Source organism: Labrus mixtus, chromosome 19 (assembly GCF_963584025.1).
Source record: "Labrus mixtus chromosome 19, fLabMix1.1, whole genome shotgun sequence".
NCBI classification, from domain to species: domain Eukaryota; kingdom Metazoa; phylum Chordata; class Actinopteri; order Labriformes; family Labridae; genus Labrus; species Labrus mixtus.
In genome coordinates, this window is record NC_083630.1 from 15,666,895 (window position 1) to 15,689,207 (window position 22,313).

A 22,313-nucleotide genomic window follows, 5' to 3' on the forward strand; every position below is an offset into this window, starting at 1 on the left:
GAAACAGTTACCACCCAGATATATTGTCTGGGTGGTAACTGTGAAAAATAAGAATCTCACCTTTCCTCCGTCAGCGTGATATTCCTTCTCGTCTGCTGTCAGCAGCTTGGCGAGGCCGAAGTCTGTGATCTTGACGTGGTTTGGAGTTTTCACCAGGACGTTCCTCGCTGCCAGGTCTCGATGCACCAGGTGACGCTCCTCCAGATAGTTCATCCCCTAAAAACACACACACACACACACACACACACACACACACACACACACACACACACACACACACACACACACACACACACACACACACACACACACACACACACACACACACACACACACACACACACACACACACACACACACACACAGGTTACAGTGGGTCAGGAGGTGTTGCTTGACGAACAGGGAGATTTCATATAATCTGTTTTCCACAGTATCACAGCTTCTGTATTTACAGGGAAACCTCAAATAAAACACACTCTTTTACACTTGTTAATTTGATGTCATATTTTGTATATGACTGTGTACTGTGTGGTATTAAATTATTCTGAGTTTTGATGCAGAAAAATTAGAGCCAGGTTAATCTTTTGAGCGCATTTTTTTTGCCAAAGCTGAAAGTTGGAATCTCAACATTTTCAAATGATTGAACTTCTTTTAGCAACCAGTTGAGTCACCCCCTGAATGAAGATTTATGGCGTCTCTCATTGGTATCAAATGAAAATCTGAAAGGCTGCTGCAGAGTTTAGCTCCTTAAGGGTCCAACTAGCAGCTCTGATGGAGTAAACTGCAGCTCAGAACAACATGAAGATTTTACTCTGAGCTCATGACCTTGTTGTTTGTAATTTTCCCAGCAAATCAAGATCCAAATAAGACAAAAATAACAAAGACTAAAGAGATTAGCACTGCATCATCACACACACTGTTTCCTGTTGGTTTCAGGTTAATAGGACTCAGCAGGCTTATCGTGAGAGGATGCCCCGGGCAGAGAGGGGGAACTAGAGATTTTCTGAAACATGAGCTCAGAGCGTAGGGTTTCAGAGGATTTCATGATGGGCGTATTGTCTGGGGCTCACCTTAGCGATCTGGACACACCAGTTTAGCAGCCACTGGGCCCCAACGTGCTCCCTGTGGTGACGCACGTAGTCCAGCAGGCAGCCGTACTGCATCAGCTGAGTCACCAGCTGGACAGACGACGTGAGGCAGATCCCCAGCAGACGACACACGTGAGGGTGATCCACGCTCGCCATCACGTACGCCTCCTGCATACACACAATAGAAAAACATTCAGTACAGGGTTCCCACGGACCCTTTTGAAGCCTCAAAAAGATCCTTAATGAGATTTGTAAAATTTTATAAAATTTCCTAAAAAGACTTAATTTGTATGTGAGAGGTTTTAAAAATGTGGATTGCACTTACTGGGACATGTCTAAATACTGAGTCAAATCTACACCGTCTCATCACTGTTTTGTATTGATATGACAATATATATATATATATTTTAGATTAAATAATAATAACAAACTAATTACTTGAGCACATAAATCTGTAATTTTCTGGCTGTAAATAAGGAAGTCATGAGAAGAAGAATAAAGAGAAGGAGAAAGGGAAAAACAAAGGAAGAGGGGAAACTGAAAAATAAAGAACAATAAATGAAGAAGAAGAAAAAGAGGAGGGGTCTCACATCCAGGATTTCTTTGTTGGCTTTCTGTGATGTGGCCTCTCGCAGAACTTTGATGGCAACTGGGATCCTCACATTCTCTCCTTCAGGGATCCAAAGACCCTGAAATCCATTGAATTCAATACAATTATATTAGTCATATGTCAAATACAATAATAAGCAAATAAAGATATAACAATGAATGAATACAAAATGTAAACTTTAAAGCTTTCCAATGTCTCCTAGAATGACTTAACAAGAGCTGACATGCTTATTAAAATAATGCTAACACACAGATGTTTACAAGGACTAGTTCAACATCTTGCTGTAGCCTGTTAGCATTATAATATTTGCTAACTGAGCAGTAAACATGGCACAGCTGAGCTTTGAACAAATGTCATTAGTTCTGAAGGTATTTGGTCTGAAACCAAAGAATTGGACGCATTGAAATTGTTTTCCAAAGGATGGTGCTACATGAAAAGTTAGAGGTTCATCAAAGTTTTACAACATGATTGTCTTCATCACAAAAGCATTTAAACAGCTGTTAGCATGGCTTCAGATTACACACAGCCTAAGTTAAAATGTCACGAAGGGTCTGGTCTTGGCTCTCTTATGTTCAGCAATGAAATTAATAATATTGTAACTACAATTTCAAACTCTGATGTACATTTTTATGCAGATGACACTTATTTATATGTAACTGGCTTTTTCCAATCTGGCCACTACTGATGTACAGTCTGAACTTTTTAAACATCACACTTCTTTTGAAAAACATCTTATATGTATATTCTTTCTCTAAGTGACCTAGTACCCTGCCTACGTTTATAACCAAACATTTGAAGGACGTTTGAAGGACTTCATCTGGATCCTTTTAAAATCCATGCTGAAGGTGAAGTGAAGGTCAAGGCTGGATCTTTTTCTACTAGAAGATGACCTTGTTTATCATAATAAATGTATTTGTCATTAATCATTTGTACATATTCTCTATGTATCAAACATTTGCACCTTGTACACGGTCCCAAAGGCCCCGGAGCCAAGCACCCTGATTTTCTTGAACTCTGTTTCCTTTAAGATCCTCAGCAACGCCTGGTTAGGAGCTTCACCGCTCGGAGTCAACGGCTCCACCAGCTACAGCAAACACATTTAAAAACACTTTATTTAAATCCTTAAAAAAAAACAATTTATGTAAACATGATTTACACTGAAACAAAAAACTGTACAGCTCTTTGGGAATAAACGTCTAACTCAACATCTCGGCTCTCTTATGGAAAACAATTGTACTCAATAAAGATTTCACAACAATTTTCACTTATTATCTTCACACTCCTTCCCACCTCTCTCTCCTGCAGCAAGCGCCGCAAAGTCCTCTTCCTCCGGATTCGTCGTCGCCGTAGCAACACAAAGATAACCAATGACACGATGACAGCGATTAAAAGCCCACCGACCACGCCCACCGCCAGCGTGGAGTGGGTGGAAGCACTGTTAGGATGTACAGAGCACAGGCGATTATCCAGATTTATACATGAACACACAATAATCTCTCATAGAACCCTTTTAAATAGTTTTCCACTTCATTAAGGTTTCACACTTAGAGTTTCTTCACATAAATATATACATTTGTTGGCAATCAGAAACTTGAGGAACTTCTTCTCCTTGTAGACAATTTAAAGAATTTGGAAATAATTTCTAAAAGAAACCAAATTTTTCTGTTTTCTGTTCATTCTTAAAAAGATTTTTACTCATCCTTCTGTTAATGTCATTACCAGTTAGAAAAGAAATTAACACACAATGGTCACACAGAGATGTATGTTTTGTTGTGTATCATTGGCATAAAGATGACATTTGACACTATAATGACTTACAGTTTTACCCAGGGGGAGCAAATAAAGAGTAAAGTCCCCAAAACACTCCCCTGTGGAACACCGTATTCATTGTCACATGAAGCCCAAACACAATCATAGAAGAATAGAGAAAACATTTTTCTATCAGACCAAGTATAAACAATCCATTCAAGTAATGTGCAGTGTTGATCAATTTATTTGGAATATGCAGCATATGCATATGGAAATGTAAGCTACTTATATTCAAATTTAGATTAAAAAAAAAAATCCCTTCAGTTGTCATTGGAAATTTGCTGAGAGAATATTTAAAATCAATCTCTATCATCTGTGGTATCGCTTTGAACATATATCTTCATTTAAAGAAAGTGTACAATTATTTAAACATGTTGAGGATTAACTCACATGATCAGAGTTTCTTTGTTGGAATAAATCTTTCAAGATTTTTCACCATAGTTTTGTTTTATTTTTGTGAATCTCTGAAGATATTTTGTGATAAAATGAAATGAGCTCATTAGAGATTAGAAATGGAGGTTATAGTTCTACCCAGTGCATCCGGACAGTCCGGGACCCGAACACCTGCAGACACAAACACATCACAGTGTGAGTCACTCTGAATCAGAGAGCTCCGTCAGCTCTGAGCAACCAATCAGCAGCCGGCGTCTCACCCTTGGGTGCAGTTCTGGTGGCAGGATAGACACTGTCCTGTCCCGTTGGGGTATTTCCAGATCAGCATGTCTCCGTCTCCCAGAACGCCATGAGGACAGCGCGGCACGCAGTGTGGACCGTCTTTGAAGTGGGCACACTGCGAACACTTGTCTGGACCCTGCAGGAGAGGAGAGATAGAAATGTCAGTCATTTCAAAATATATTTAAACGCTCTTTACACAGCTCGACCTGATCTGACAAACAAGAAACATAAAATCTAAATTTATGAGGGTTTTTTGTCTCTAGCTTTTTCACATCTCAATAACTTTTATACTGCTTTACGTTTTTTAAATTATGTTACGCTTTTTTTTAAGCCCTTAATAAAAGGTAATTTTATAATATCCAAGCAAGTTAATTTGCATCTATACATTACATAAAGGCATGTTTACTTTGAGACCACATTTGAGTTTTTTGCAGCCAAGATGGATCGTGATCATTTTGTTGTTGAAAGAAAATAAAAGCTTATTAAACTGCCCAACATTGTTTTGTTTTATTTTATACTTTTACAGCTGATGTCATCATAAAGCGTGGACAAATATGAGAAAACGAAGAACTAGGCGCACAATGCAGTGACTGTCCTCTGCTGTCCAATGCTGCACACAGTAAACTCTGAAGAATAAGAACTGAAGCCAAGCAGCAGCAGACTGACCGCTCCTCTGCAGGTCGGGGACCCCGTCTGCAGCTGACACTCAGGGTGACACTCCACACAGCTGCTGTTCACCTTCACTTCTCTGGGCTCGCTGCAGAAAAACACACAGACAGGACGGGAGCCCACACAGGACACACTGATCAGTTATTAGTTTAAGTACATTGAATCATATTTCAGTTTTGAGAAGTGTGGATTGTAAATAAGTTTTTCGCTGCTTGTATATATTTTGTAAAGTATATTAAAGTCTTAGTTTCATGACATCATCTTTGGACCTTCTTAAGTTCTTTTGTAGATTTCAAACAGCTGGGTCTGAGTTAGAAACGCATATGTCACAACTGTGAAACCTCTATGGTGTGTCAGTATTTGAGGACATTTTGAAAAAATTTTTAGAGGAAAAGCCAGAAAAAAGTTCACTGGCTGAGATAAGTGCAAAACATGAGACATGAGAAACCTATTGCTTTGACCACTTGGTCAAAACAATAGGTGCTCTCAGTGCAAAAAGGTAAACAGTAAAAGTAGCACATTTCTAAGCTAACTTTTAAAGAATAGCAATATTTAAATTAAATAACTGCCCAAAACTTTCAATCCTAGCAGAGCGAAGATGCCGAGGTTCAAAGCGCTCTCTCACCCCTGCAGCAGGTTACAGAGCGTGACACAGCGCCCTCTGCGGTTGAAATGCCGACAGGAGACACACATGGTGGGGCCCGGACCCCAGCAGCCGTCATCAGTACACTCTGAGTCACAGGTTTGATTGTGCTGTTCTGTGAAGGAGACCAGGAGACATTCATATTTATTCACTTCTCATAGGTAGCACCAGTGATCCCGCCACACACCCAGAGACTCACCGCAGACGTCAGCTGGGGCGTTGTTTTTCATGCTGACGATCTGGTCCTTGGACCTGAAGAGGCGCGTCCACTGGTCGGGTCGGGTGAAGCACAGCTCAGAGTTTTCCTTTAACATGACCCGGCCGGCGCTCACCTCCTTCAGAGAGCGCAGACCCAGCCAGCGCAGGCTCCTCGCCCTCACCACCGCCAGACTGTGCTGACTGCAGAAGAGAGATTCAGCACAACATTTATACACAGTCCTTGTTTATAACCTTATAACAAAGAATAGTTCTTATTTGTCAAGATGCAGAGGAGGCAGAGGTTAAGTGTATTTTCCCTGGGAGGGACGATTAGTTCTTGGTTCAGTTTGGTTTGTCTAACAGTCGTCTTTAAAATAAAAATCAATAAGGATAATAAAATGTTCAGTTATTATTTGACAGTTTGATAGGGGTTGGTCAACAAACTATTTTTATAAAGAGCCATTTATCAGCTGACTCACGCTCGTGTCGTTCTTCCTCTGATGATCTGCAGGTTCTCAAACACGGACAGAGACGTCAGATTCTCTGGCCAGGACTGGATAAGCAGGAAACCTGAGACACACACACACACACGATGAGTGTACCTGCACTGTTCAATAAGATCTACTCACCTCTAAATGTGAAACTCTTCCCACGGTCACAGTTCAAGATTTAAAAAAAAAAACTTCTGCCAATCTATAAAATCTTCCCTGCCATTAAGTGTTTTAAGTGATCCCTTCTGACCTACCTGTGATTTCCTTCACTGTCCTGAAGTACTCCAGTTTAGCTGGATCCATCGGGGGAATTTTGTAGTGTGCATCTCTGGAAGAGCCAATGAAAAAAAACTTAAATTCAAAGATTCATTTTCTGACAAATATTCATGAAGAACATCTTTACAATGATGAGTAATCTTTGAATCTATTAGCAGACGCAATCTATTCTTATATTTTATGTCTGTGAGAAGATCACTATTTTAAAAAGTGAGTCTTTGCCTTTAACACAGCCAGGTCTTTTTCATTAAAAGAGTTTCTCACCCAGTGAAGGAGGTCTCAATGAGCGAGACGTCCCCGTTGATCTTAGTGCAGTTCCTAAAGGACTCGATGTTCGATGCGTTGACCGCCATTGTGTTGATCAAGGCGCCTACCCCAACTCCATCGCAGGCTGGACGAGGAGGAAGACTGTGTTAGATTACGTTTTCATGTCTCTGTCTGTTCTTCTCACTTCTTGTCACTCTACCTTTAGGACAGGGTCCGTCACATGCCTTGCAGCGTTGGACTCCGTTCTCCTCCACCTCATACGTCCCGGCGTTGCAGGTGCGAACGCATGATCCACCTGTCACCACGTAGTTATCTGTGTTGAAACAGAAACATGCTTTAACTTCTACCAACCTCCGTCTCAATAAAATCATAGGTGGGCTAGTAGTGTGTCTTATTAAGCTTCTATCCTGAGGCAGAGATGAGCCACAGATGTCTTTACATCCTTAGATTATTGGCATTTTATAACTTGTAGTCATCTGACTCAAGTGACATCACTTGAGGATATTCATCAGATTTTACCTCCAGAGACATTAAAGTTTATCTGTAAATACTTCTTCATACCTGGAAATACTGTACACTGAAATGTTCACTATTTCAAAGTTTGGGATCCAACCATCCATGAACCACTTAGTTAGTTGATCCATCCATATAATCAATCCATCTCTAAATCCATAAACAGTCAACCCATCCGTAAATTCATAAATCCACCCATCAATGTATCCATAAATTGATCCACCCATCAAGAAATTCATCCATCACTTTATCTATCCATTCATCCATCAATGCATCCATAAATCGCTCCCTCCATCCACCCATCCATAAATCCATCCATCCATCAAAAAATCCATTCCTCCAGAAATCAGGCCCTACATCTATCTATAAATCCGTCCATCAAGAAAATACATCCATCCATCCACCTAAAAAGCAGAAGTTTCCTTTAGCTGACATGTCATCCATTCAGATTAATAAAGAGTACGTTCTAGACTATTTGTAAAGTGTCTTGAGATAACATTTGTTATGAAATTGGCACTATACAAATAAAGATTGATTGATTGATGATTTGTTCTTATACTTTTATATTGTGGATGCCATGCAGCCTACAGGGGGCACTAGAAGGACTAGAAGATGCTGTTATTAGAATAGACTAGAAGTATTTTTATGAATGTCAGGAACCTATAGAAGAGAAGGTTCAATGTCCTTACGCGGGCAGGCCTTGACGCAGGTCGCCCCAAAGGTGAACTTGACATTGGGGTTGTTGACCACCCGGTGGGTTTTGGGGTCGTAGAGGGTCAGAGGAGGACATGTATCTTTACAGGTTCCATCATCATTAAAATCTGTGCAGGCCTAAAGAAGAAACACAAAGAGAGATTGTCATTTTTCCAACTGAAATGAGAGGCCTGTGAAGTACAAGCTGGCTGAAGTCCGGCAGTATCCAGTTTTATCAAACTTTTTAGCTATGATTTTCAAAATAAAATATTTTTAATGCAAAAAATACGGTATTATAAATGTGCAATGTGCATGATTCGTTAACTATTAAAATTAAACTACTAATCGCAATTAAAATAATGACTCGTATTAAAAGCCTAGTTATAAATTAAAACATCTTAGATGTTGTGAGCCAATTTTGGAATGTTGCTCTAGCTTAGCTCACTATATTTAAAAGTAGTATGCCCAACACTAGTACAAACAAATTTCCAGACAATGTTGCAGCTACTAGTTGACCACAGTATTGATACAAAAACATTCATAAAACTGACGAGGCAGTCGGTGGCTCGAGGTCCGGTGCAGCCTGCAGCACAGTGTTCGTTACAACAGTCGATGGGTTTGGGACCCCGACACCTTCTGCTGCATTGCTCCGCACACTGCAACTTTGTGACTGAGGAGACACAGAGAGATATTTCATTAAAAACATGACAGCCGCTGCATGGCTACAGGCAGTTTGGTTTAGTTGTTTTGTTCACTTAGTTGTAGAATGAAAGAAAAGTTTTTGGAGCCCTGCGTGTTGAGACATGACAAAGTCCAGGACTTCACATTTGATTTCAAACTCCTTAAAAGAGAACTGTTTTGCCTCAATCTTTATTTGTCACTTGCACTGACTGTAGATACAAATAGCCAACAGGTCTCCTCCCATTGTTCAAAAGAGAAGCCTGTGTTGTAGTTATGTATTGACTAATCAAAGAAAAGCTAAATTAAAGAGTCAAACATAGAAGAAAGGAGGCAGAGAAGGTTCAGATGGATCAGAGAAGAGGATTAGAGCTTAGAGAATCAGACAGATAAGTTGGTGTTCTTTAGACAGACAAACAAAGACTAATGCATGGTGGGAAAAGTCAGTGGAGGGAGTTAAATATGTGTGACAGTGATTGAGGAAGTCCAAAAGATGTAAAGGTGTGTGTGTGTGTGTGTGTGTGTGTGTGTAAGTGTGTGTTTACATCTCTGGCAGTGATCTGGTCCTGCTGCCCAACACGAACCATTAACACACCCGGGATCACACTTCTCACCTGGAAAGACACACACATTAATATTCAATGAAACCGTGGAGAGCACAGCCTTTCAGATATGATCCCACTTACAATCCCGTGCAAAGTCAGCCGTCTTGAAAAGCATGTTGGGATTGCTGGCTTTGTCCAGGATGTCCCACCACTGGATGGTCTCGGTGTTACACAGCAAGGGATTGTGGGTCATCTTTACCCCTCCTTTCAGGATCTCTGTGAGGAAAAGACGATGGAGAGACACAGTAGAGTATTACATCTGGGTGTCAGACGTCAGTCAAGTCAATGAACTCAAGTCAAATTTGAGGGTCCAGGAAGTTTAAAGACCTTAAAACAAAAACCTCAGATCCAAAGTCTTAGAAATTCATTCAAATAAGTCATCCGTCACAAAGTTGAGGAAACAACTAACGTATGTGATACTGTAAGTGGCACGTTAACCCAGAGTTATTACATCACAGAGATTTCCCCTGCTCAAAGGTCCGTTTTCATGTTCTCTCTTTCTGGCAGGACTTTTCTTGAGACTTAGTGGTTATACGTACATAGAGCCAAGGAAGAACCATAGACTGTAAAAAAACATGGACGTAATCTCAGTGACATCACCCATTGGTTTCTGAAGAGGCGTTATGAAGCTGATAGATGGCAGTCACCATTTTGGAAATGTTGTCTCCACCTAAGACCAACCCAAGATTTGAGGCGAGCCTTAAACCTCAAATCCAATAGACCACAAAGCAGGGGTGGATTAAGGGCGTGTGGAAAACTCATTACTATGGCAACCTCTTAATAGGGATGTGTAGCAGAGATTGTCCACCTTCACGTCCAGATGTGGTCACTTCTGGCTCCAAAATGAGATGAAGATGGACCAAATATCAAGCCATTATAATTAATGAGATCAAACAGCACATCATTAAAAATTAATTCTGAATTTGGAAATAACCAGAAACCTACGTACTGTATGTTGTCTCCAGACCATGTATAAAACATGGACGTTTTCTCAGTGACATCACCAATTGGTTCCTTTAGAGGAATTATGAAGCCCAAGGATGGAGCTTAGCAAACAGAAAATGCTGAGTCTACCTAACTTTAGATCAACCTAGAAACAGACAAAGAGGTGGAGCTAAGGCAGGGCAGTAAGCCTCCTGGTAAACAGCTACTACTCACTCACCAGTTAGTCAACTCAGCCATGCCCCTAATAATACACAACTCTAAGTCTTGGTACAATTCTTAATAGATAAGGTTAATTCTGCTGTAAAAAAAAAAAAAAAAAAAGACATTATAAAGGTGTTAAAGAGCCCATATTCTGCCCTTTTTGGTGTTCATATATTTAATCTATGTACCTACTTTTGTACGTTCACAATAGCTAAAGTCCGAAAAAAGTGTCTGTTTTCATGTACTGCTCCTCCTTGCTCCCTCTACGCTCTGAGTCCGTCAGCTACACTCTGCTGAGCCCACACTGTTAGACCCCACGTGGGCCAAGTCTGCTCTGATTGGTCTACCGATCCGCTCTGTCGTTATTGGTCAGTTGCTCAGCACGCGTCTCGGAAATTTCAACATGAGCTGCAGGGCTTGCCACAACGAGCCAATGGGCTTAGATCAGTGATCTCACACTGACAATGACGTCAGACTGACAAATTTTTATCGAGGGGGGCTAGAACCGAGCGTTACATGCGGCTAATGCTACAGCTAACAGGAGGAGAAGCCGCGTTTCCGCGGACTTTGAATTCTTGCACATAGATGTGCCTAAACATGCACAGGACACTTGGAAAACACACTAAAGAGCATATAAAACCAGAAAAAGCATAATATGGGACCTTTAATGGAGATTCCTGGCTTTGGAGACACTGATGGGACTGCAGGTTTTAATCACTTCCTCATTGGCTTCATTTTCAACACTTGTTGATGCAATGAAAGTGGAAGTAACTCAAAAACAAGTCATCTTATTGGACCAGACTCACAAGCAAGCTGAAACACTTCACAGAGCTCACAGAAAGAACAGTTAATACTGCTGGGTATCACTCTGAAACAATCCTGGATTCATGCACAGCCAAGCATCCACGTCATCAGACTTAACTAGTACGGGTGAGGTCTATTTCCTGCTGCCAGAGCACAATCTGGGGTTGACTTAAGGTTGTACCAACTCCACCCAGCCGGCCTGCTGCCAGCGCGTTTAGCAACAGTAGATACTCCTGAGCAGCTTGTTAAATGAAATAAGGCGGAAACAATGAGCAGTAAACAGAGTTGTGAAAGTAAGTAATCACTGAAGATACACAGCTGATCTCTCTGTCAACAAGGACGTCAAACTGAAATGTTTTTTGACAGAAATGCACATAGTAATAATGCGCAATGGTTTATTTAATATTTTAAAGCCCGAACCACAATTAACTGAAGGCCATCTTATTCCTTTCTGCTTCATACAACGACAAATCCCAACTTCTTCTTTCCCTCAGATTGCGTCCTTGGGTAGTGGATATATCTAGTGGGATATACACTGTTCACTCTCTGCCTCCTTGAAACACTAATCTGCTCTGTGAAGACACTTGGAAACCAGAACATTCCCAGACCATTCTCCACTACGAGGGTCCTTGAACTACTCACTGCCCTATAAATAAATGCTGGAAGCCCAAGTGAACTACACATTGGCTGTGTGTATTTACTGGAATCGTCACTGAGGCTCCTCACACTACTCACTGGCTTGCTATAATTGGTGGGAGCTGCCTTCAACCATACTGTACATTGACTGCGTGTATTTGCTGTAATCTTCACTAAGGCTCCTCAAATTAATCACTGGCTTGGTAAACATACTGGGAGCCCCATTTTCTATCAATTGGATATCTGTTATAACTGGAATCTACACTGTGGAGCTCCTAAAGCATTCTCTGGATCAGTATAATTGCTGGGTGCTCGGTTGAACTACCAATTGGATCGATGTATTTACTGGAATCTTCCCTCTGAGGCCCCCTAAACTACTCACAAGCTTTGTGTGGTTGCTGGGGGCCAATTCTAACTACCCATTTAATGTGTGTACTGTTTACTGGAATCTTCACTTCGGGACTTTAACTCCTCACGGGTTCTGTTTAATTGCTGGTAGCCCGGTTGTACTACACCGGCTCCACACACTCAGTGTGTTGCCTTGTGTCTAATAGTTTGTGTGTATCATACTTTGTGTTGTGAGTGTGTGTTTAAGTGTGTACCTGTCAGACTGCTGAGCTGCAGCTGTCTCAGCCCGCTGGTGTAGTTCAGGGTCACAGACGAGTGGTTCCTGTTGTAGTTGGACATCACCAGCAGAGCGAACTGGCCCTCGTACAGGTTCTGTCCGCGGATCAGCCTCAGGTTGACCAACGGGATGGTTGCCGCCTTGTTCATGGCGATCAGAACGTACCCACCGACTTCCTGGATGGACTGAGGAATGACAAAAGATTTTTCAAATCATTCAGCAGCATTAAAGGTTCAACGACGCCTGTGGTTGTAAAAAATGTTTTATTTTGGAAACCACTTTTTGGTACGACATCATATTAGGGCCAGTCGAAAAATAAATGAATAAATAAATAAAAAGGAGCAGTAAATTCAAAGGTAACTCAGAATTTTTTTAAATATAAAGTAGAAAATGTAGGAGAAATGTTTCACTAATCACACTGGACAGATGCAAAGATATCCATGGTTAAATCTCCGGGCAAATCAGATGGCGTTATGTCAGGCGCAGGGCATCGAGGTCAGAGACGTTGTGCTCTCTGAATGTCCATCGTGTGAGGATCCATTGATTTGATGATTTGTTGTATTGGGTCCTGCTGTACAACAAACACCATTTGAATTGCTCAGAGATGTAACCGCCGATATCTTTTGCATCTATCCAGTGTGATGTAGTTCCTGATGATCAAAAACTATCACCTTGTGTGTTGTTTTCTTCTGAATAGCCCCAATTTAAGGTTTCTTTAAAGTCCGGGTGCTAATGATAGTGTGATAATGTTCCGTCCAAGTAAAAAGTATAGTTCGATAAAAACACCAACTGCAGGTACAGATACAAGGCTTTTCTTCTGGGTAATATTTCTGACTTTAGTTTTGTTTCTTGTCAAATGTAAGTCTCCCTTTTAGCCCAAATACTCAGTCTTACATGAGTTAGTCCAATCATGAATTTCTGAGTATTCTTGAAATTTGCTCGACAGTTAGAGACACAGTTAACACACACACACACACACACACACACACACACACACACACACACACACACACACACACACACACACACACACACACACACACACACACACACACACACACACACACACACACACACACAGTGACATTATTGTTGCCCCACAATGCAGCTGTGACCAGATGCTGTTCTGAACTGTTATGTAGTCGGACACTCTGACCTGTAAACTTTATTGTTTTTTTAAAAACATCCCCCATGACTTCCAAAGGAGAAGCTGTTTGGCGGAAAATCATCAGTTTACAGATGTCAGTGCGTCCTCAAATGCAACAGGAAGAGAGTTTTAGAAAACGCTCCCTGCTCACATTTGCAGCCGCTCAGAGGGAAGACGTCTCGAGTGAGTTTTCACAGCTGCTGGAAATACGCTGAAGGATGATTCTGGTAACGATTAAAGTGTGTTTGACTGAAAAAACAATCAACTGCTGAAACAAGCGATGCTCCGCAGCTGCACTTAGAATTATGACAAGTCTGGCACAGACCTGGAGGAAGGATAGGTCCTGGTGCTCCAGGGTGTAGGTGACCTCCAGGTTCTCCAGGACCACGGAGCAGTTGGAGTACATCCTCACCATGTTGTCGTAGTGATATTCACTAGTCCCCAACAGCGTCAGCTGGTTACTCATCCCCTGACACACTGAAACACACACAAACACACAAATGTTGTCGGTCATTTTTTTCTTCAATTTTGCTTTCTCTGATGGCCACTGGAGGGTGCTAATGCTTCCAAAGCTTGTTTTTTATTGGTGAAAATGAGAAATCCATCTTCACAACTCAAGTTCAGCCTCAAAAGAATCTTTAAGATATCCTAATATGATGATATCGACACAATTTACCTGAATCTAGTTCAGTTTTTAAAATAATAAAGTTCAACACTGTTAGCTTTAATAAAGTCATGAAGAGTAGAATTAAAGTTTTATTTTTCGGATGTTTCAAAACAAGAGCTCATGTTGCATGTTGAGTTATTTTAGCTTAAGAAAAATAACTCAAGTAACATAGTTTCTTATATACAAAAACCAAAATGAAACACACTGTGTTTTAAGAGTTTGAGGATTGTTTAGTTCTGTCTAATAGGACGAGGAAATTCACATTAAAAAATCATGCTGATTTTCCCCCTTAATTATTATGGATTATTGACCTACATGAGTTACTTACTTATAAGTATGTATTTATAGGGTAGGTTGTTTAGATTCTAGGATATGGATAAGTAAAATACTGTAAAAAAAAAAAAAAAATATCACTGCAGGCACAGGAGGAACATTTCTCCTGCAGTTTTAAGGGTTTGTCTGAACTACAAAGTAAAAATTATTTTTTTTATTTGCTTTGTTTCCTTCTGATTCCTGGAGAAGAAATAAAACAAAATTGAATCAAACATAAAACTTTCAATATTTTTAAATTCATGTTTTTTAAGTCCAGACTTTGAGTTCTGAATGTTAAACGTTTGAACCTCTGAGGCTGCGGCGCATCATCGTCAGCTTTCGTGGAAACATCCAGGTGGAGTTCAGGGACAGCAGGTGACACGGTTTTGTTTGCAGATATGAAGTCATCACATGAAAGTATTTATAGAAACTCATCAGGGTGCAGCGGAGAGGTGTGACGGGGTGTTAAAAGAAGAACGAGTTCCACAGCTGCTTGCAGAGGAATGAAACTCTACAGGATAAGTGTGTCAGTGACAAACTCTCTACAGACACCTGAGGAAATATTCACCTGGTGAGGGATGGAGATCAGATAAAAAGATGTTTGATGTGAAAACCAGTTCACCTGTCCTGCAGGTTTCTACACACCTGATCTGATTCAGCAGGAAACACACCGTGTCCTTTAAAGCAACAATGCGACTCTGATTACTCAGAACAAGTCTGTGTGACCAAGTGGACATCCTGACTGATGAGCAGAAATAAAAGATCAAATATATGTCCCAAAGTACTGCAAATACGTACACATTTTTGATGGGGTGTGTGTGTGTGTGTGTGTGTGTGTGTGTGTGTGTGTGAGACTAAAATCATCTGCTGAACAAGAACACATTGGAACTCCTCAAACTCAGCTTTCTCAGTGTGATATAATTTTTTATATTCAAATACACTAACTTTGGTGATTGTTGTAACACTGTACATTTCTGTGCAAAAACCAATAAAAAACAGTTTGGATTAAAAAGTCTAAAAACACTTCTACACAAAACTCTCAAAGACAGCTCTAAGCAAAAGAGGCAGAGCGACACCAACGCAACGTCACAAAGTACAGAAGTCGAACTCTTTTGTTGCAAAATATGAATACTCCTGCTTTTATAGTTTTAAACTAACGGGATCACGTGTGTCTGCTTCTGCATTTTGACTTTGTTTTCTTGTCCTGCACTTAAGGTAAAGTATTGACATTACAAAAACATGAAGATCCATTTAAACACAAACACTTAAAAAAATGTTTTAAAAGAAGTAATCTGAATTTTTATTTTTCGTTTTAAAGTCAGAGAGCAATGGCCCATCATAAACACAAGATAAATATGACCCCAAAAAATGCCTCAAAGGTCACATTTTGTAATACAAATCAGTACATCCTTACTTTTTAAAAGCAGGTGTGGCGCAGTGTGAAAAGAAAAAGTTCAATTTGACAGTCAGGGCGGCTGTCACAAAACAAGAATTAAAGTGGAACTCAAGAGACATGTGAAATATGATTCGGATTAGAGATTAAATAAGGAGTGTCGTCAGAGAGATAAAGAAGATTTAATTTCATATAGTGACACTCTGAACTTTCCTCCCTTTCTGTTACTCTGGCTGCATTCCTATTGGCCGGCATCCCCGCTGTGATGTCACAAAGACAACACAGCTGTGCAGCCTGCACTGCTCTCTGCCTCTCTCTCTGATTGGCTTAAACCCAAAATGTTTAGGTAGCCCATTGGACAGAGCCTCGGGGGAGCTGAACACATCTGGACACACATCCCCTCTCTCTCTTTTGATTGAATACAGATTATTAATGTGTGATGTCAGAACGTTAATGTATAAATGACATCATCAGTTCAAGTCTTGATCTCATAACAATTATCTTTAAGACTATTAAACCTTCTTCATGTCTTCTCTTGTGGCCTCCTCCCTGTGGTCTCCTCCCTCCTCCCTAATTTCCTTTCCTGTTCCCCTCAACTCCCTCACTCAACATCCTCCCACTTCATCTTCACCCCCCCCCCCCCCCCCCTCTCTCCGTTCTCTTCCTCCTCATCTTCACCTTATCTGTTTCACATAAATATTTAACTATGGCAGTTTGTGCACGTCAACGAGCCTCAGAACGAGATCAAGAGAGTTCATGATCTGACAACCAAAACAGACACAAGATTCACCTGTTTCCTGAAGTGACAACTTTTTGAATGAGGTTTGGTTGGAGTGAGGCACAAAAACACCTCCAGAGTCAATCAACGTTGATATATTTACCACCAAACGATGACAAAAGTTTTGTCATGAATTCAAACGGCGGGAACACTTTAAATGAAGGTCACAATATTCACTATAGCTTATTAGGATTCTAATTAGCAGCATAATGGATGCTTATTAGTCATAATTAAGTGCTTAGTACCTTATCTATATGACCATAGTCAAAGCTAATAGGCTATCAACTACGAGTCTGCCCTCAATACCCTCCTTACTGCTTATTGATAATAAGTTAGGAGGTTGTTGAACATGATCTTCATATGCTTTGCTTAGTTTGTTCCTATAGAGCTAAGCAAAGCATATATCAAAATACATTTCCAACAACTTCCTAACTTACTATCAATAAGCAGTAAGGAGGGTATTGAGGTCAAACTCGTAGTTAATGGCCTATTAGCTATTGACTATGGTCATGTGGAATACGTGACTAATAAGCGCTTAATAAAAACTAATAAGCAGCCTTTACACCAACTAAATGTGAACTCTATGAAAAAGCAGAGAAATAAAAACACTAATGCATGCACACGCACACACACACACACACACACACACACACTGTGTTAAGGAACAGGTCTGATCTGTCAGATCGTTTCTTAGATGACATCCTCAGCTGTCGTAGGGCACACTGCATATGAAAGGAGTCCTCCCTGTGTGTGTGTGGACTAACTGTTCCATTGTCTCTCTCTCTCTCTCTCTCTCTCTCTCTCTCTCTCTCTCTCTCTCTCTCTCTCTCTCTCTCTCTCTCTCTCTCTCTCTCTCTCTCTCTCTCTCTCTCTCTCTCTCTCTCTCTCTCTCTCTCTCTCTCTCTCTCTCTCTCTCCAAACAATGTTCATGCGTCACATAGGTACATTTCTGACTGGAAATCATGTCATCTGTATTCGGGTTCAATCTTTATTCAAGGTTTGACAAACACACACACAAAGATGTCTTCAGCAACCGGCTTTTAGGTTTGTCAAAACTTTTGATACTTCAATACTTTTCGATACCACATGTTTTCAGAGGGTTCAATCTCTGTTATCTTAATGTCCAATAGTATTAACACGCCCTAAATCTTATCTGTTTCATTAGAAATGTGAGGAGGAAGCAAATAAATCCATCCAAAATTACAGGGAAATGCTTTCACACTTTTTGAGTGGCACAAACACATCGGCTACGCTTGAGTACCAGAGCATATATTTGTCCAGTGTGTTTGATCATTAAAAACAAGACATAACCCAGCACTGGTGTGCAAACAACTTGTATAGTTCTGTTGCCATGGTATTAAAACATGAATCGATATCATTTGATTATTACTCTGATCATATCAGACTTTAAAGTTCTACTTTTATGACAAGCCTCCGGGCTAGTCTTGTTTGTTCTTGTTTCTGTTTCTGTCTGTGTTTTTATTTTTTTCTTAAAGAGCTGGTTTACTGGCTTTTATGTTTTTTGTTGCTTTTTTCTTGTCATGTGTATTTTGTCTGTTTGTTTCTTTTGTTTTATTTGCTTCTTTTACACGTTTGTTGCTTTTTTCTCAGTTTTATTTTTGTTGTATTTTTGATTCTTGCACCTTTGTTCATTTTTACATGTTCATTTTGCTTTGTTAAAGGGGTCATATTATGCTTTTTCTGGTTTTATATGCTCTTTAGTGTGTTTTCCAAGTGTCCTGTGCATGTTTAGGCACATCTATGTGCAAAAAAAAACAAAACGCGGAAACGCGGCTTCTCCTACGTCCTCCTGTTAGCTGTAGCATTAGCTGCACGTAACGCTCGGTTCTAGCCCCCCTCGAAAAAAATTTGCCAGTGTGACGTCTTGTCAGTGTGATATCACTGATCTAAGCCCATTGGCTCGTTGTGGTAAGCCCAGCAGCTCATGTTGCAGGCCCATTAACTTCTGTAGCACGCCCACGATATGCCGTAGCCTGCGGTAGCACAGTAGTGCTAAGGTGCTAATGTTTTTGCTCCACTCGGAGCCAAAGTGGTTGCATTACCGGTAATAGGGGCGTGACATTTCCGAGAACCGTGCTGAGCGACTGACCAATTACGGCAGAGCCGACAGGCCGACCAATCAGATCAGACTTGGCACACGTGGGGACTCTGAACGTGGGCACTTCAGAGCCTTAGAGAGAGAGTCAGAAGCGAGCCGGTGCATGGAGCGACAAGTACACATTCAAACTTTAGCTATTGTGAACATACTTTAGTAGGTACATAGATTAAATATACGAACCCCAAAAAGGGCAGAATATGGGCTCTTTAAATGATTACTTTGTTTCCTGTTGCTTTGTTGTTTTTTGCCCGTTTGTTAGCAAGTTTTTTGTTGTTAGCATGCTTGTTGTTTTTTCACGTTTGTTGTTTTTGCACATTTGTTGCTTTAGCATGTTTGTTGTTGTTAGCACGTTTGTTGTTGTTAGCATGTTTGTTTCTTTTTAATTTTTGTTCATTATTTCCTGTTTTTGAGCATGTTTTGTTACCTTCTGCTTTGTTAACTGTTTGTGTTTGTTGTTTTTTTGAATTGTTATTATTTTTGAAACGTTTTCAAAGCGGTGATTGGTTATGTTGGGTGTCGTGGAGTTATTGTGTGTTTTTCCCGGGAATCAGTGAGCTCAGATAGCAGCAATGAGCTCATGTAAGAGTCACGGATGAAATCGTCCCGCCGTCAAATAACGATTTCAAAACGTGATAAACTGTCAAATTCTGACCGAGTTAAACAAAGAGGAACAAATCCTATTCTGTCGCTGGAGAAAGAAAAAACATCACTCTTTTGAAGGTTTTATTTTTCTGCTATGGGTTCTTTAATGATGTTCGATGTTTATTTAACTCCTGTGGAAGTTCTGATCATAATCGCAGCAGCAGCCAATCAGAGCTCAGAGAGGAGAAAAGAATGTGTCTGTTTCACAACCTTCAAGAGATGGAGGGTGAGATAAAACACTGAGGCGTGTACCTGCACACTCACACGGTCTCAGTGTGTCTGTGCGTTTGTGTGTGTGTGTGTGTGTGTGTGTGTGTGTGTGTGTGTGTGTGTGTGTGTGTGTGTGTGTGTGTGTGTGTGTGTGAGTGTGTGTGTCGGTCAGAGGAATGTGCTGCTCACTGAGGCACTCTTCACTGTCTCTGATTGAATTATGGGTAATAATGGAGGAGCTGCTCTCTGACACCACAGTCACTGTTCTCCATTATAACTGTCAACATGTTGTCTTCTAGCACCGGCAGCGTTCGTCCACTTGCTGACAGTCTGAGTCGACCAATCAGCTGCCTGCTGGACCCTGCAGCAGCTACAACCTGAAGACCTCAATCTGAACCCAAACTAACCTGAAGACAACATCTACAAACTTGATGTGATGTTTTAAGAGAACAGCTTCAGAATAAAAGTGATGGTACACTGACTTTTAATAATGAGAATAAAGGTCGTCAAAAAGTTGAAAAAAAATAAAAATACATTCTGTTCAAGTAGAAGAAAACTCTTGCGCTTCAGCCACTCCACATATGGAGGTCAGTGCTCTTATAGGAGGACCTTAGACGTTCAAAAAATATAATTCAGTGGAATCCTTCTCTCAGACAGGATCCACAGAAAGTACTGGAGCACACAAATCACTTAAGGCAAATTTATTCAGGTGCAAAGGACTAACATTTCGAGGCACTGCATCTTCCTTGGAGTAAAACAGTACAGGTACAGATTAGAAAAAGCTGAGTACACTCCTACTCACAGCGAGTCATCACTCATTTGTTAATGAAAGTGGGAGGAAAGCAGGGAGTATACCGGAACTGTGACAACACTCATGTGTAGCCCACTCACATCCCAAATGAGATACTTACAATATACTTATACTATTTATAAGACAACAACTAAAAGCCTAAGACAAATCAAACAACAGATTGAGAGGCTAAACTCTAAGGTTCCAATTTTTAGAGTATATGAATCCAAAAGGCCTCTTTTCAGCAGTTTGTTAACAATGTCTCCCCCTCTCTGTGTGGGAGAGACATATAAAATATATATACCTATTTCATCACAGAATGTGTAGGAGAGAAATGAACCAATCAAAAGTGACAAGAAAACTCCTGCACTTAGTCCAAATTGTACAAAACCATTGGGTAACTTTTCCACAAGTGTTTAAATCAGACCCTTGATTGTTGTTTGTTTTGGTGTAAATGTGGACAAGTCCTTCCTGTGTCGGGTTATCGATGAACAAAATGTGTAGAAGTGAAGTGAAATGTCGGGGAGGTTTAATTTTGTGTTGACAGAGTGTCTGATGATGCCAAAAGAGTCGAGGTCTAGATGATTACGTCAGCTCATAATCTCAACACAGATTCCTCTTCTCTGTCTCTTCTTCACACATTTTCTTCCCGTCTTTCTGTTTCCTGTCACTTTGATTGACATGACCCGCAGTGAAGAGGCTGATACCTCTGAGAGCAGGGAGAAGGCATTAAAGGAAAACACAGCCACATACAGAGGAGAGTGTGGCGGCCGCTTGTTCGCAGGGCGGCGGAGCGAAATCAGTCTTCATAAAAGATCAGAGGGGAGAGAAGAAGAAAACAGAGAAGACGAAGATGGAGAGTGTTCCTGCCTGCGACCTTCAAACACATTTCTGTTGTTTTTTTTTTAAGAAAGATAAAAACACAGAGCTTTAAAGGCATGATGTCAACTCTCAGAAATGTGTTTGTCTCCTAGGATTTTCAGGTCTGAAATCTTTTTTTTTTTTTTTATGATTTAAAAGCAGAAAATGTTTAGAATGTCTCCAGTAGATGAGCTGATCCTGCAGCATTGAAACACACTGTAATGTCTGCAACATAATCCTTAATGGATCAAAGTGTGTCCACTAAAAGTTGTTGTTTTTGTCCCCGAGAGGCTCAGATTGTTATTCAAAGTGTCTGACAAAATTACAGAAACGACCAGAGAGAGACCTTTTTGTTACAGAGGAAGGTTTGTTTTTTAACCACAAACAGCTGTGACATCACTCTCTACAAACACACCGGACTACATTGATAAAAACATGAACTTTACCTCACAGGACACAGGAGCTGCTGGTCACCTGGATTAGTAGTTTTGTTTAGACCCTTTCACATAGTCATGCCAGTGCAGGACTTTTGCACCTTGCTGATGATGTAAATATGAAGGAGGCGTAAAGGAGTAATACTGTGAGACAATTAAGCCTTAATTTATACTTCTACTTCCAATCTACGCCGTAGGTTCTCGTAGCCCTGTACTATACGTAGAAGCCATATGACGTGCACTTCCTCAAAAACTATGCGTTGAAACGACACAGACAACAAGCCCTGTGATTGGTCTACTTTTTCCTTTCCTGGCTTACACCACATGTAAAATATCAGGATACCGAGTCAAGAAGTTATCATAATTAATAATTAGCTCGGATAAAAAAAAATTTAAACTCTGAAAAAATAAAAGAGAAATCATCTTCATGTCTTTGATGCACTTTAACGTATAATTACTGGTGAGGTATTTATACTTTCACTGAGTGGTCTGTGATCTTTCTCCACCTTTCCTGATCCTTTCAAATTGTCACCG

General features: G+C 40.5%; 1 protein-coding gene across 1 annotated transcript in view; it reads right to left on the reverse strand.

Moving 5' to 3' along the window:
- Positions 1-22,313, reverse strand: part of LOC132994563 (melanoma receptor tyrosine-protein kinase-like) — a 37,437-nt gene that overhangs the window by 4,672 nt on the left and 10,452 nt on the right. Inside the window, exons 2-21 of the mRNA XM_061064995.1 lie at positions 13,899-14,050; positions 12,404-12,611; positions 9,297-9,431; positions 9,156-9,224; positions 8,484-8,602; positions 7,929-8,070; positions 6,926-7,039; positions 6,724-6,850; positions 6,438-6,511; positions 6,172-6,262; positions 5,694-5,893; positions 5,477-5,609; positions 4,849-4,939; positions 4,161-4,318; positions 4,039-4,071; positions 2,989-3,133; positions 2,660-2,782; positions 1,679-1,777; positions 1,071-1,256; positions 61-216 (exon numbers count right to left, since the gene is read on the reverse strand). Coding sequence (XP_060920978.1) covers positions 61-216; positions 1,071-1,256; positions 1,679-1,777; positions 2,660-2,782; positions 2,989-3,133; positions 4,039-4,071; positions 4,161-4,318; positions 4,849-4,939; positions 5,477-5,609; positions 5,694-5,893; positions 6,172-6,262; positions 6,438-6,511; positions 6,724-6,850; positions 6,926-7,039; positions 7,929-8,070; positions 8,484-8,602; positions 9,156-9,224; positions 9,297-9,431; positions 12,404-12,611; positions 13,899-14,050 — 2,555 coding nt within the window. The remainder of the gene's footprint in view (positions 1-60; positions 217-1,070; positions 1,257-1,678; positions 1,778-2,659; positions 2,783-2,988; positions 3,134-4,038; positions 4,072-4,160; positions 4,319-4,848; positions 4,940-5,476; positions 5,610-5,693; positions 5,894-6,171; positions 6,263-6,437; positions 6,512-6,723; positions 6,851-6,925; positions 7,040-7,928; positions 8,071-8,483; positions 8,603-9,155; positions 9,225-9,296; positions 9,432-12,403; positions 12,612-13,898; positions 14,051-22,313) is intronic.